General features: G+C 39.3%; 1 protein-coding gene across 1 annotated transcript in view; it reads right to left on the bottom strand.

Annotated features, from left to right (window-relative positions):
- The window catches only part of FAT3 (FAT atypical cadherin 3), a 629,111-nt gene that overhangs the window by 105,599 nt on the left and 508,572 nt on the right, over nt 1–14,940 (bottom strand). The window contains exon 8 of the mRNA XM_054577438.1: nt 7,212–7,351. Coding sequence (XP_054433413.1) covers nt 7,212–7,351 — 140 coding nt within the window. The remainder of the gene's footprint in view (nt 1–7,211; nt 7,352–14,940) is intronic.

Genomic DNA, 14,940 nt, shown 5'->3' with positions numbered 1-14,940 from the left:
CTTAGGGAGGACGTCAACAGAATAAAAAAAGACTCATTCGGAAACAAAGGATTCACTAATTGAAATAAAGAACAACTTCCTGGGAAACAAGAGTAGAGTGGATGAAGTTGAGAATCAAATCAATGCCTGGGATCATAAGGAAGCAAAAAACAAGCAATCAGAACAAGAAATAAAAAGAATCCCCCAAAATGAGGATAGTGTAAGCGGCCTATGGGACAAATTCAAGCATTCAAACATTTGCATCATAGGGGTGCCAGAAGGAGAAGAGTAAAGAATTGAAAATCTATTTGAATATGTAATGAACGAAAACTTCCCTAATTTGATGAGTGAAATAGACATGCAAGTCTGGGAAACACAGAGGGTCCCAAACAAGATGGATGCAAAGAGGCCCACTCTAAACACATGACAATTAAAATGCCAACGGTTAAAGATAAGGAGAGAATCTTAAAAGCAGCGAGAGAAAAGAAGTCAGTTATTTACGGGGGAGTTCCCATAAGACTGTCAGCTGATTTCTCAAAAGAAACTTTGCAGGCTAGAAGAAATATTCAAAGTCATGAGAAGCAGGGACCTACAGTAAAGATTGCTCTACCCATCAAAGCTATCATTTAGAATTGAAGGGCAGATAAAGAGCTTCCCAGACAAGATAAAAACTAAAGGAGTTCATCCTTACTAAACCATTATTATATGAAATGTTAAAGGGACTTTATTAAGAAAAAGAAGATTAAAACTTTACAAATGGCAATAATTTAAGAATAAAATGGCAATAAATACATATCTATCGACAATTGAATCTAAAAAACAAAGTGAACAAGAAGAACAAAGACAGAATCATGGATACACAGAGTGTTTTGATGGTTGACAGATGGGAGAGTATGCTGGGGAATGAGTGAAGAGGTGAGGGTTTTAAGAAGTATAAATAAGTAGTTAGGTAGTTACAGAATAGCCATGGGGATATAAAGTACAAAAATAGGAAATGGAGTAGCTAAAGAACTTAGATGCATGACCCATGGACATGAACAATGTTAAGGGATTGCCTGAAGGAGTGGTAGGGTCTGGGTTGAGGGAGGCAAAAGGAGGAATGGGACAACTATAATAGTGTGATCAATAAAACATAATTAAAAAAAAAAAAAGGCTGCACAGTGTGTGGTTCAGAAACCAGGCTCTGGAATACAAATGCCTGTGTCTGAGCTCTAATCTACTCAATCACTTAACATGCTTTGCCTTAATTGCTTTACCTATAAAATGGGTATAACAATAGAGGATTAGTTTTGTGGATGAAAAAGGGCAATGCAACAAACCTGAGAAGCTCACAAGGGCCACATGGCAGGCCTGACAAGATCAGTGAACAAAAGTAATCACATAGTATAATCTGATCACAAGTTCCTAACTGGGCAGGTCATAGTGGGTAGTCATGCCCCAGGCCTATAGCTTCCTTAGGTCAACATTTATTTCAAGTGAGCTCTATCAATTGTTCTTATGCATATAGGATAATATACCTTTGAAATGCCTGAGTAAGTTGGCATTGCTCTTCTAGACCTCTGGTAGGCACAATCACTGGTATGCAAGCACAAAACCACTGAACCTCTCATTGTTATTTAACTCCCTATCTACCATCTCTATGTGCTGTTAATGTTGGTTATTAACTACCATGCACCCCACCAATGTAAAAGAAGTATGTGTTTCTCCATTTTTCCTTTTAACCAACCCTAGAGATTTTCCTGCTTTGATTTTTCCCACCCCCTTAATCTAAATTACCAATGGGTCTCATGAACCTTCCTTATGTCTTCTTTGATGTTAATGTATACAATAAGGTGCCATTCTCCAGAGCATTTGAGACCTTTCTTTCTAGTCTATGCCATCAATTTGGCTCAAATAAGCTTATAAAAATTCTCTAAGATTTGGAGTTTCTTACGTCTACAGTTTCCTATTTCTAACGTAACAAATTACCACAAACTTAGCAGTTTAAAACAACACCCATTTATTATCTCCTACTTATGTTGTTGAGGAGTTTGTATGGTATGGCTTGACTGGGTTCTCTACTTAGAGCCTCTCACAAAGACGAAATCGGGGGTTGGCAGGATGTATTCATTTCTGGGAGCTCTGGGGATGAATCAGCTCCAATTTGGCTGAATCCCATTCCTTGAAGTTGGAGGCCTGAGGTCCCTGTTTCATTGCTGGCTGTCAGCAGAAGCTTCTCTCAGCCTCCCTAGGCTGCCTGTGTTCCTTGTCATGTTGCTCCTTCCACACTCAAGCTAGTGGGGGTGTTTCAAATCCTCTCACAGCTGGAAACTCTGCCCCTTTTGCTGCAGCTGCATCTCTTCTGACTTCAGCTGGAGAAAGTCATCTGCTTAGGGGCTCATGTGATTAGATTGGGCCCATCTGGATAATTCAGGCTACTCTGTCTTAAAAGTAACCTTAATTATATCTGCAAAATCCCTTTTGTGATGTAACATAACATATTCACAAATTCTGAAGATTAGGGCATGGGCATCTTTGAGGAGTCAGCGGGGGAACACTCTTGGCTACTGTAAATCATACCTGTTTCATAAAGTAATTGGGAGAGTTAAATGAGTTTGTTTTTAATATAATACGAACACTTGGGTTTTTAAAATCATCTATTTTATGTGTTTCAGTCAATTATAATCATTATCTTTTAGATGTTCAAATTATGCCATCTTTGATTAGTGGAAGGCAGATTAAGTTGTCTCTTTTCACCTTTTAACATGATTCCACTAGTCTTTTCTTTTCTGTCAGAAAAGATGCCCAGGCTCCCACCCCAAACCTGGAATCAGCTATTTCTATAAGAAATCCTGGTTCCTTTCCATGGGAAATGGTATACAGTGACCACAATCTGGACTTTAAGGCCGAATTCCTTTCTTTTTCAAGATTTTATTTATTTATTTTTAGAGAGAGGGGAAGGGAGACAGACATCAATGTGTGGTTGCCCCTCATGGACCCCCTACTGGGGACCTGGCCTGCAGCCTAGGTGTGTGCCCTGACTGGGAATTGAACCAGCAACGCTTTGGTTTGCAGTCTGGAACTCAATCCATTGAGCTACACCAACCAGTGAGAGAATCCCTCTTATAAGAGATGTGGAGTGCTCCATATGTCTAAACAGTAATCTCACCTTCCTTGGCTTCTCATTATTCCTTCTCTTTCTGGGTGTCTGGTTCCACCCGGATATTCCCTTTCCCCTCTTATAACAACTAGGGCTCTTATGATTCTGCACCTTTCCCCTAAGCAAATTGGACCACCTCTGTCAACCCTTTCACCCTTCCCTTCTAAGCTAGACCCTCATGCTCACCTCTGGGCACCTTGTAAATCAAAGTGGGGGACAGTTCCACAATGCTAAAGAGCGGTACTTTCCTTCCTTCCTTCCTTCCTTTTCTTCCCTCCTTCCTTCCTTTCTTCCCTCCTTCCTTCCTTTTCTCTTTCCCTCCCTCTCCACCCCCTCTCAATGTCTTGAAGGGAGTTAAAATCTTGTTTGCTACCCAGGGCTTCAGTAGACAAGCTTAGTCTCTTTCTTAATGTAGATCAACAGTGCTCTGAAACACCATGGAAACAGCCAGCCTGGTCCCCAGAGCAGTGAGGCTTTATAAAATCAACAGTCACTTCAGGTATGTGTGTTTCCTAGGAAGCATGGGTGGTTGCATGTTGAAATTTTCAGCTGAAGTTTCTGAGTAATGAAAAAGTGTTGAGGAGTTAGTTGATCTTAACCGTTTTTAGGCCACATATCCATTTGAACACCAGATGAATACTAATGATCTACACTCTATAAAGAGATACATATACACCAACATTCATAAACAATTTCATGGCCTTCAAGGATCTCACAGGACTTCAAACTCTCTTGAAGAGTTTCCTTTGTTTGCACAACTGGGTCCTGATTTGCCTTGGCTTGCTGGAGCAGCAGGGTTTGGAGGTCAGGCATGGGTCTCGAGGGGAAGGAACATAGCTGGAACCAGGGTGTTGGTTTTACATCTCTCCCCTCCACATTATTAACTTTCTGGTCTAGAGCACTGCTATTCTGGCCCCAGTCATGAAAAATTTGTTACTCTTCCATGCCATTATACATGTAGAAATTGGGAATACATTTTTAAAACTGTGGGATAATTTTTGGAACACAGTGAGCACTCAACAATGTTGGCTGGTTTTAGGCAGAGAGAAGACTGTCAAAGAGCCACCAAAAGTGACCATCCTGGGAGGAAGCATCAGGAACTAGGAAAAGCCCATGAGTATACCTCTGTTGTGCTCAGAGTCCTTGACAAATTCTACCTGGTTTGATCTGCACCGAGGATGCCCAGCGGGATCATTTTGCACTTTCCATCCCAGGGCAAGTCAGAAAGTGTCCAAAACAGTCCTCCATTAAAAGCCTGGGATGCAGCACTGGATCATCCCTTTACCCAGAGCATGTCTCAGTCTCTCATTCATTTCTCACAACAGCCTGGGACACAGTCCCCGTAATACAAATACTCACAGAGACTGTGATGACAGTAACAATAGCAGCAGTAGCTAATATTTAGTGAGAACTTACTATGTTTAGACCTCATACTAATACTCTGTATATATAAATTCATGTAATGCTCAGCAATTCTAATGATGCAGGTATTAGTGTGCCCATTTTATAGGTGCAAGGGCTATAGTGCAGAGAAATTAAGTGACCTGCACGTGCTGGAGGGGATGCAGCTACTAAGTACAGAGTTGGGATTGGAACATGTATTTATTGCTATAAAACGCATGCTGTCAAATACTCTGCAATATTATATAAAGTACAATAATGTTCTTCATAAAATCAACTACTTTATGCGGAGGCTCTTGTCCATTTTTCCAGGTGGGTTTTGTATATGTTGGGATGCTTTGTTCTTCCATTTAGTACATCTTCATCCTATAACTTGAATTCCACATAACTTTTTACATCCTGTACTTCATGCAAGGGGATTTCAGTAAGGAAAAGGATGTTTATTCATCACCAGATATTGTAGCTGTGAGTCTCAAGAATCTTATGAGTTGGGACAACAGGCAAAACTGAAGATGAAGGAAGAGTTTTCACGTAGACAGAGATCCCCGAGGCTCAGATTTATTTGACATTTGTGAAGTAAACTCCCACCTGTTGTTTACGGCTGATTGAAACTTGTGTCATACCATGTTTTACGATTCCTAATGAACAAGCTAGAGAAACATTCCCAAAGGAAAACTGAACAGGTGTTTTGGGGCTACAGGACATTTATTTAGTTATGTGGTGAAGGGTATCTGATGGTAGAGTCACTAGGGTCATGGGTTGGAGCAGGCTTTAGCGGTTTCTAAAAGAAACCTAGAATGCTTTTCTTTCCCCAGACATCCTTTTGTAAAATGTCCTTGACACTGAGGGCTTTGACTGATTCAGAGAACAGCTGCCGTCACTGCTGCCAGAGGAGCTGTGGCAGATGCGAGCAGAGGCCTGGACTGGCAGAGGCTGGTGGGGTATCCAGGCCCAGCGCGTACCCCATCTGCCCATCAAAAACCATGACTCAACAGGGTAATGGTTTTTTGATGGCACTAATGATGACATACAAGTTTATGCTTTGGAAGCTATGTTTGTTCTCACTTCTTGAGAGGGTCATGGCCGTGGAGACACAGAGTGGCTTGGAAGCTTTTGACAAGAAAATCTCTTGATACCCTTTTATTAATCTGCTTAGCTTGGCCTTGCTAAGAGGAAGCTCCAAGTTCACCCCATTTCTCTAACTCCTTTCCTACTGTTCTAGAGATAAGTCTGAAATAAAATCAATGAAAGTGGGACTCAAACAATGTGTGCATTCAAATTTTTGTAATATATGCTTCCATACAAACTTTTAAAAGGGGGTGCACATTAGTCATCTGGTTTTAAACTTCTGAATCACTGTGACCTCCGGCATCTAGTACAGCTCCTAGCACATGGTATGAACTCAAAAAATATTTGTAAAATAAATGCTGTTAAATGATTCCTCATTGGGTCCTAATGAAATTCCAAAATAAAATTTCATTGATAATTTTTTTTTTCTGGTTAACATGAATCCGTTTGTGCTTTGGATCCAGCATACCTGCAATAAAGTTCCTGTTGAATATACAGTATCTGCCACTCATTCACTTATTCTAAAAATATTTAATGTATTTCTATAACATTCTGGGCACAATGAATTACCATTTAATTCAATTATTTTAAAACCCTGAAGAAAAGTATGGAACTAAATATGGTTCCATGCTTTATTTGTATTTTACTCACATGTCTCATGTTTTTAGGTGGTGCTAAAAACTTAAGGTTGGATATGCTAAGACATGACTAATTTAAAAAGCTTAACTGAAATTCCCATTTTAATGAATTAGCACTAAAGATTTAGCAATACAGAAAGTGGGTTATTTTATATTAGGCTTGGGCCTTTCTTTGATTCCTGCAGGAACTCAACCATGGTGTCCTTTCCCAATATTTTGGAGGTACTCTCAAACAGGAGAGATTTAGGTAGGGTGACCATGTAATTTGCCTATATCTCTGAGGCTAAAATATAAAACAAGCCCTGGTCATTCAATCCCTGCTCAGGGCACAGACATGAGTCAACCAACAGATGCGTAAATAAGTGGAACAAAAATTGATGCTTTCTCTCTCTCTACCCTTCTTCCTCTCTCTAAAAACATCAATTAAGATATCTATCTACCTATCTATAAGATTTCTCATATTTAAGGTAAACCTGCTTTAAATTGATATCTATAACACTATGTTGGTCTCACCTAGAGATTTTCTCTTCCTCCTGGCTTCAATGTCCTCTCATAAGCCCTCACGTAGCAGAGTGTAAGCAGCAGTCTCTGACTCTCGCTGCATGTTAGAATCCTGCAGGACCCCTGGGGATGTGGCCCAGGCTGCAGTGGTTTTTAGTGTCCCCAGTGGCCTCAACCAGGAGATTTCACAGTGCGGCCAGGATACAGAGCCACTGGCACACAGGCTAAAATAGGAGATGGGAGTCAGGGCACATAGATCTTAGTCCTTGTTGTTCATTAATGCTGTGTGACCTTAGCTGTAGCACTTAATCTGATCATAGTTTATAAAAAGAATTTGGACTCAGGTATTCTCTAGCTCTAAGTTACTGTGGCTAACAAATAAGGAGGTGAAGAATATCACAGTGTATTAACTCAGATAATATAGATGTTCTCCTCTTTGTAAATTCAAGAAAAGAGGACTTTGTTGTCAGAAATCAACATCTTACCTGAGTGACAGCAACATTTGTCCCATCGGTGACTTCCACACTCATATTATAAATGGACCTCTGCTCTGCATCCAAAGGTTTTGCAATGACAATGGTCCCAACACCCTTCTCTGCATCAAAAGAGCTGTCAAAATTCCCCCCTGATGATTTCACAAAAACAACATAAAATTAGCATATCTGAGAAGTTATTACATGTATTGAAGCACAGGCATCCTTATGTTTCAATTTTGTACACAATCAATGAGACCTCTTTATTTCTAACTTCATTCATATTTTAAAACACAGCCTCTACGATGCATAACAAATGTCACCCCAAAATAACATACTGTGAAGACAGCCTCAGCACTGATGGTAGAGTCGTGCATCATAAACTGACTCTATAAACTGCTTAGAAAGTTAAAGGCCCATCAACCTCTTGTAGCTTCTGTGCTAGGAATTTGTACATCGTTTTGCTTTCCCAAAGTAGATTAAAGTCTAAGTACACAAATATTCCAATTATGATGAACAAAAATGAGTAGACACTCTTAAAAATCTATTCCAGGATTGATGGCAAACATTTGGTTGGTAGAGTTCATAGTCCCTCAATTAGATTTCAAAAATAAAATGACAATACTAGAAAATAAGAAAAAGCAAAAAACATGAATTTCATATTGACATTTTATATCTGCAAGTTGGGATATAGAAATGTTTTTATGCCATTTTGACAAGGTGAATTATTTTTTTCCCCTGAAGGGGAAAGTATATGGGGGATTTACAAAATGAAACCTGGAAAGAAGTTGAGGAAAACATCAGCTTATGAACATAAACTCATAAAACAATTAATATAAAGATTAGAAACTTTACTTTTCCCCTCCTGAACCAAGTACAATCTACCATCTGTGAATGATGTGCTTATGAAACAAAGGCTTTGTTAAAATTACTGTAGATGTTTTCCATCTCTGTGAACCAAAGTGTGGTTTATGATCATTGCAAAATGAAAACTTTTTTTAGGGGAAAGAGAAGATAATGGTTTATACTTTTTATATGCTGGAACAATTTTAGTTAAATATCAGTGTATGTTCAGAAGCTCTATTTTTGTCTGAAATTTTATGGTGTCAATTAATTTTGTTCTTGAGCAGTAACTTTATTTAGCTACAGCACACAGGGCAATGTGTTTACTGAATTTCCTATTTTATAAATGAAACCTTGGCTTCTTTTACAGCCAACATTCTCTTCATTTCATTTTGCTGATCAAAAAACAATACCATATATGATTTCTATGATATTACAATTACAAATGAGGGAACGGGTTAAGGTACGGGAGAATTTTACTTGAATTACTAAAATTTGATACAGTGACACAAAATAAATACAGTGGTCCGCCCATCTTATCTGCAGGAAATGAGGGGCGACTCCCATTAGATGCCTGAAACCCAGGGTAGTGCCAAACTCTAAATACGCTGTGTTTTACATGCATACCTATAATAAAGTTTAATTTATAAATTAGGCACAGGAAGAGATTAACAACATTAACTAATAATAAAATGGAACAATTATAACAATACATAATTTTGTAATAAGAGTTATGGGAATGTGGTCTCTTTCCCAAAATATCTTGTACTCTACTCACCCTCTTCTCAGGATGATGTGAGATGATACAATGCCTATGTGAAGGGCATGGCATAGATACTTTCAGACCAGGGTTGACTGCAGGTAACTGAAGCCGCAGAAAGTAAAATGATGGATAAGGGGGGGACTACTGTAATATGGTTAATTAAAAAAAAACTGGTCATACATATTTCAAATACTTATTGCTTGCAGCTGTCATATACACTTTAGATTATATAATTGCTCGAGAGAGCATAATTGCCCTTGACATTTAATTAAAGTTATGCAGATACAGGGGTATCAGAGAATTGCTTGGAGATGATATATTTTCAAAAAATTTCATCTAAAAAGAGGCTCATCTTCCAATTAATATTTTAACTGATTTACTGAGAACTGTTAATTCTAAAAAAAAATCCTTTCAAGAACAGGATAAGGAGAAAGGGGAGGAAATCTAGACTGAAAAGGGAAGCAAAGTTTAGGTCACCATGTCTTTTTCAAGGGGAATGTTTCATGTTGATAACCACATGAAAAAAATGTAAGGCTGATTTAAGTGTCTTGAATAACCATCTTAATGAGCAAAGAAAAAAATCATTTGCTATCAAGTGGTACCTTCTAGAAAAAAAAACTTTCAAAGAAAGAACATAAAATCTTGGACCTGTGTAGAAAAAAAAGATAAGAATGCAGCTTCTCAGGATGTCTCTGGTGGGTATTAAATCATGTTTTCAATTACATTTAAAATCAGTTTTATAATGTTTTCCTAACCAAGATGTTTACAGTGGCCCTCCCTTATCTCCAGTTTAAATATCAACTGTGGTCCGAAAATATTAAATGAAAAATTTCAGAAATAAACAGTTTAGAAGTTTTAAATTGCTTGTCATTCTTAGTGTGATTAAATCTCTGAGCTGCCCAGCTCCATCCCGCCTTAGGCATGAGCCATGCTTTGTCCTGCCCTTTAGTCACTTGGTAGCCAGTTTGGTTATCTCTTGTATCTCCATAACTTGCATTCAAGTCACATTTATTTGACTTAATTATAGCCCCAAAGCACAAGACTAATGATGCTGGCAATTTGGATACACCAAAAAAAGAGGAGAAAGGTTCTTTATTTCAGTGAAAAGATAAAAGTTCTTGACTTAAGGAAAGAAAAAAATCTTACGCTGAGGCTGCTATGATCTGTGATAAGAATGAATTTCCTTCCTTTCATTTGTAGTCTGTTTTACTGGTTATGCTATTACAGCTATCCCATTTTTTTTTCTCCCCTTTATCCTCCTCCTCCCTTTAGCATTCTCTCCCCCTTAGTCCATAGCCATGGGTCAAACATGTAAGTTCTTTGGCTTCTCCATTTCCTATATTATCCTTAACTTCCTCCTATTTTTTTGTGTACCAATTATGCTTCTTATTCCCTGTAACTTTTCTCCTATTTCTCCCTCCCTCCTTGCTGATAACCCTCCATGTGACCTCCATTTCTGTGATTCTGTTCCTGTCCTAGTTGGTTGCTTAGTTTGTTTTTGTTTTTATTGTTTTTTTAGGTTCAGTTGTTGATAGTTTTGAGTTTGTTGTCATTTTAATGTTCATAGTTTTTGATCTTCTTCTTTTCCTTAGATAAGTCCCTTTAACATTTCATATAATAATGGCTTGGTGATAAAGAACTCCTCGAACTTGACCTTATCTGGGAAGCACTTTATCTGCCCTTTCATGCTAAATGATAGCTTTACTGGACAGAGTAATCCAAGTTGTAGGTACTCATTTCTCATGACTTTGTATACTTCTTTCCAGCCCCTTCTTGCCTGTAAGGTTTCTTTTGAGAAATCAACTGATAAGTTTTATGGGAACTCCTTTGTAGGTCTTCTTTTCTCTTGCTGCTTTTAAGATTCTCTCCTTATCTTTAATCCTGGGTGATTTCATTATGATGTGTCTTGGTGTGTTTCTCCTTGGATCCAACTTCTTTGGGACTTTCTGAGCTTCCTGGACTTCCATGTCTATTTCCTTTGCCAGATTGGGGAAGTTTTCCTTCATTACTTTTTTCAGATGTTTTTAATTTCTTGCTCTGCCTCTTCCCCTTATGGCACCCCTCTGATTAAGGTGTTGGAACGTTTAAAGTTGTCTCAGGGGTTCCTAAGTCTCTCCTCATTTTATTGAATTCTTGTTTCTTTATTCTTTTCATATTTTGCTTTATTTCATTTTGCATTGCCTTCACTTCTTCCTTTATTTTGCGGCCATAGTCAATCATTTCTGCGAGCATCCTGATTACCACTGTTTTGAACTCTGCATCTGATAGGTTGGCTCTCTCCTTGTCGCTTAGTTCTTTTTCTGGAGTTTTGATCTGTTTTTTCATTTGGGCCATATTTTGTGGTCTCAGCACACCTGTTATGTTGAAAGGGCCTTTGTTAGGTATTTTCCAGGGTGGGACAATCCACTTTGCTGCATTGTGGTGATATATATTGGGGAGTGGTCAGAGAGGGAATGATGCTGTTTGCTCAGCTCTTGCTCTGCTTTCAATTACTTCTCCCAGTTCCGACAAGCAGATTGTGTCCTTTCAGGTGCTGATTCCCAGGTACGTGGGCTTGTGTGTTCTAGGGTCCTGTGGGCCCCTCCAATAGACTCTCCCGTGAGACTGAGAGTGTCTCCTCCACAGATTTTTACAGCCAGAGGTTTTGAGGCTTTAGTTTTCCCATGCTGGAACCCTGGGGTGTGCAGTCTATCTTGCTCCCCGGTTGTCCCTCCAGGCTTATCTACACACAAACGTGGGATATACAATCCACTAGCCACTGTCTTGTCATGTGTCCTTGCCACCCTGGCTGCCCATCTACACCCCTCCTACCAGCCTGGATGAATGTTTCTTCTTTAACTCCTTGGTTGTCAGACTTCCATACAGTTAGATTTTCTGGTTGTTTTTTGTTTTTAAATTGGTTATTACTATTCTTTTGTGTGAGGAAGTGAAGCATGTGTACCTCTGCCTCCATCTTGGCCAGAAGATCCAAGAGTGAATTTTCTATTTGTGAAATTGTGAAGAAAGAAAAAGAAATTTGAACTAGTTTTGCTGTTCCACCTCCAACTGCAAAAGTCCTGGTCACAATGTATGGTAAGTGCTTAGTTGAGGTGGAAAAGGCATCAAATTTGTGGGTGGAAGACATGGACAGAAAACATGTTCCCATTGATGGCTGTTTTGTGCCAGGAAATATTGAGCCCACTGAAGATGTCAGTAAGGAACCCCTGAAACAAGTGACACCAAACCATCTGTTGTAAGTGAGGGCAGGTTACACAGATTCAGGATGAAGTTTAGGCTGAAAAATTACTGGGGAGAGAAAGACCACATTCACATAACTTTTATTAGAGTATATTGTTTATCATTGCTCTCTTTCATTATTAATTATTGTTGTGAATCTCTTATTGTGCCTAATGTATAAGTAAAACTTTCTCATAGATATATATGTATAGAAAAAAACAGTATATGTAGGATATAGTACAATCCACAGTTTCAGGTATCCGCTGGAGGGGAGGGTCTTAGAATATGTCCCCCAAAGAAAGGGGGAACGACTATAGTTTCTTACATCTGAGGACACTGATTAGTTTTGGGGGGCATGGGAAAACAGGTCACTTTTCAACATCAATTATCTGAGAAGGTGAAAATTTGTAGATTAAGGCAAAACAGAAATTATGCAAATTATAAGACTGGTTTAGAGAACACGCAAGCAGATTTTCCAGTTTCAGTTACTGTTTATATTTTATATTTTTGTTTTGATGATATAAAATATATTGAAGTGTCTATTTTAAGTCAGTTACTATTTAAATGGGGCAATCCTATGTTTTCCCTCAACCGCCTGAGGCTCACACTGTCCTCGGGGCCCTAGGCAGAAATACATCATCATTTCATGTGCTTGATGGCATAAAATTGACGTATTTTACATATGGCATATGGATTGTGTCCTTTATTACTAGTTATTTTTCATATCAGATAATATTTCTGGCTACTCTGAGGGCTGTCATTTTTTATAGTTCTCTCTTCCTGTGTATGTGTATGTGTGTCTCCTTCATTTACTGTTTCAAATATTCTAGAACAGAAACCTCTAAAAGGGTCAGGGAGATGGACGAGTAGAAAGCAGAGTGGGAATGCTTGAGAGAGCCTGTGGAGTATCTCTCAGTCCATCAGTATGGCTAACAGCCATTATGATTACTTCCAGGGCACTTGCTCCTGGTGAAACCAAGATTTCATGTACAACAAAGTTCCTGAAATCCTTCCCATGTTTTAAAATGAACTCCTGACAGGGGACACAGAATCTAGACCAGCAGTTCACCATCAACCCTCACACAATTTAATAACCTACCACTTAAGCATCCCATTTCATAAACAACTCCATGTCTCTCCCCCAGGGCTCATTTTTCAGGCTCTCTTTTAGCCTGAGAGGTAATTTCATTTCATAGGAAACCATGTCCAATTCATCTGGGGTGAGATTATCAAATGAAAGGAGTCCCTTTTCACCAGCAGCATTCTGTTTAAACAAGATGTGCTTCCTCAGAGCCAGTAACACAACATGCAAAGCCAGAGTGTGCTGCTGCAGCAGCGTTACGCTAAACAAAAGGTGGGAAAAGGGAAGGACACCGCCAAGCTGGTCTGAGTTTCAACAGAGTGGGAAATTAGAAAAGTCACAGCCTGAGCGTTGCTGCGGGGGTGTGCGGCAGAGATGGTTAAAGCGAGGTTGTGAACAGCCCACATAACAGATAATTCATGTTGGGGACATTTCTCTGTGACTGTTTTCTGCCAAGACAGGTGTAATAGGGTAAACAAAGAGCAGAAGAGGCATCTTGGATTTCTGTTGTATTCTAAAGTTAAACATAGTAAGTTGGAATGTCCTAAAAAGCTTTTAAAAATGGGACAAGAATGGCAATACTTTGAGGCAGCAGCTATTGCTTGAATATGCTGGGCAGCAGTTGTTGACCCACAATTTAGTTAAGTTTTTCTCTAGAGAAGGGCACAAAGTGTCACCATCTCTCCATTGTGAGCTCCAATGGTGAATATCATCCCCTCAGAGAAGCTTCTAGCTTCCTCCCCTAGCATATGATTCCGCCCCACTCTCCCTGTAATTATAAATATACTAACCAAAATCTAGTAGCTACCAAGGGGGAAGTGTTATATGAGAAGCTTCCAAAACACTGAGCTGCTGAATCTCAGTGAATTAAGGGAGTCGCTCACAAGTTGTTCATTCAAGTTCTGCATGTACACAGAACTAATGGGAAAATGTTAAGCACCAGTAGCAGTTTGATCATGACTAATTTTTCTGCCTTGGAATGAAGCAAGCACAGCACGGAGCTGAAAAGGATATTTGTATGGAAGGCAGGAGATGTGGGGTGGAGGTCAGGCAACAGCGGTAGGAAGGAAAATCCCTTCTAGAATCTGATTTCATTTTCTTAAAACAATCAATAGAGAAATCACTGGTTAGCCTTTTTACTATTTTCCTAAAGTCTCTTCAGGTGTGCTCCCATGGTCTGTATTGTTGCTATGGAGAAAAGAGATTCCTGTTTGTGATCAAATTAGGGGCAGGGAGCAGCCTAGGATAAATAACGTGTTTGAAGTCAACTGAACGACTTTGAGTAAGCATCACACTGATGGTGAGATAGCTATGTGAGAAATGGTACACGGACATGGCTTCTTTCAGGAGGGATGGGTAAGGGTTTTGTGGTAAAGAAATATGGCCATTTGATTAGAGAAGACCCAAATGTGTCAAAACTCTAGTTAAAGAACTGGGCTGCTGCTGATTCTACCAAACAGTTTAACTTGTCCACTTGATCCAATCCTAATATGGGAAGGCTCCACTGGGGACAAGGTTCAAGAAGGACAGGTATTAGCTTAGGAGACAGAAGCATCCAAGAACCCACAGTCTGCAGAAACCTGCGATAATAAATGTCTAGGCAATCTTTATCTACCTGCAACACAGAGAGGTATTTCCAATAGAGTGGAACCTATGTCCTAGCTCACCCCTTCAGAAAACAGCCTTTCTCCTCTCTACACATTAGGTGAGGAGAATGAACAAATATGCTGTCATTGTTTACTATCTACCAGAAAAAAAATTTTGTAGCCTAAGTCAACTATGAAGCTAGAAAAGTGGGTGGCAACATCCCCACCAAGCTGAGGGTGAAGAGGAATTCT

The sequence above is a fragment of the Pteronotus mesoamericanus genome, unplaced genomic scaffold, assembly GCF_021234165.1.
Source record: "Pteronotus mesoamericanus isolate MK-2021 breed Mesoamerican mustached bat unplaced genomic scaffold, CSHL_Meso_final contig_43, whole genome shotgun sequence".
Taxonomy (NCBI): domain Eukaryota; kingdom Metazoa; phylum Chordata; class Mammalia; order Chiroptera; family Mormoopidae; genus Pteronotus; species Pteronotus mesoamericanus.
The sequence above is the reverse complement of the archived record's forward strand: the minus strand, read 5'-3'. Positions and strand labels throughout refer to the sequence as shown.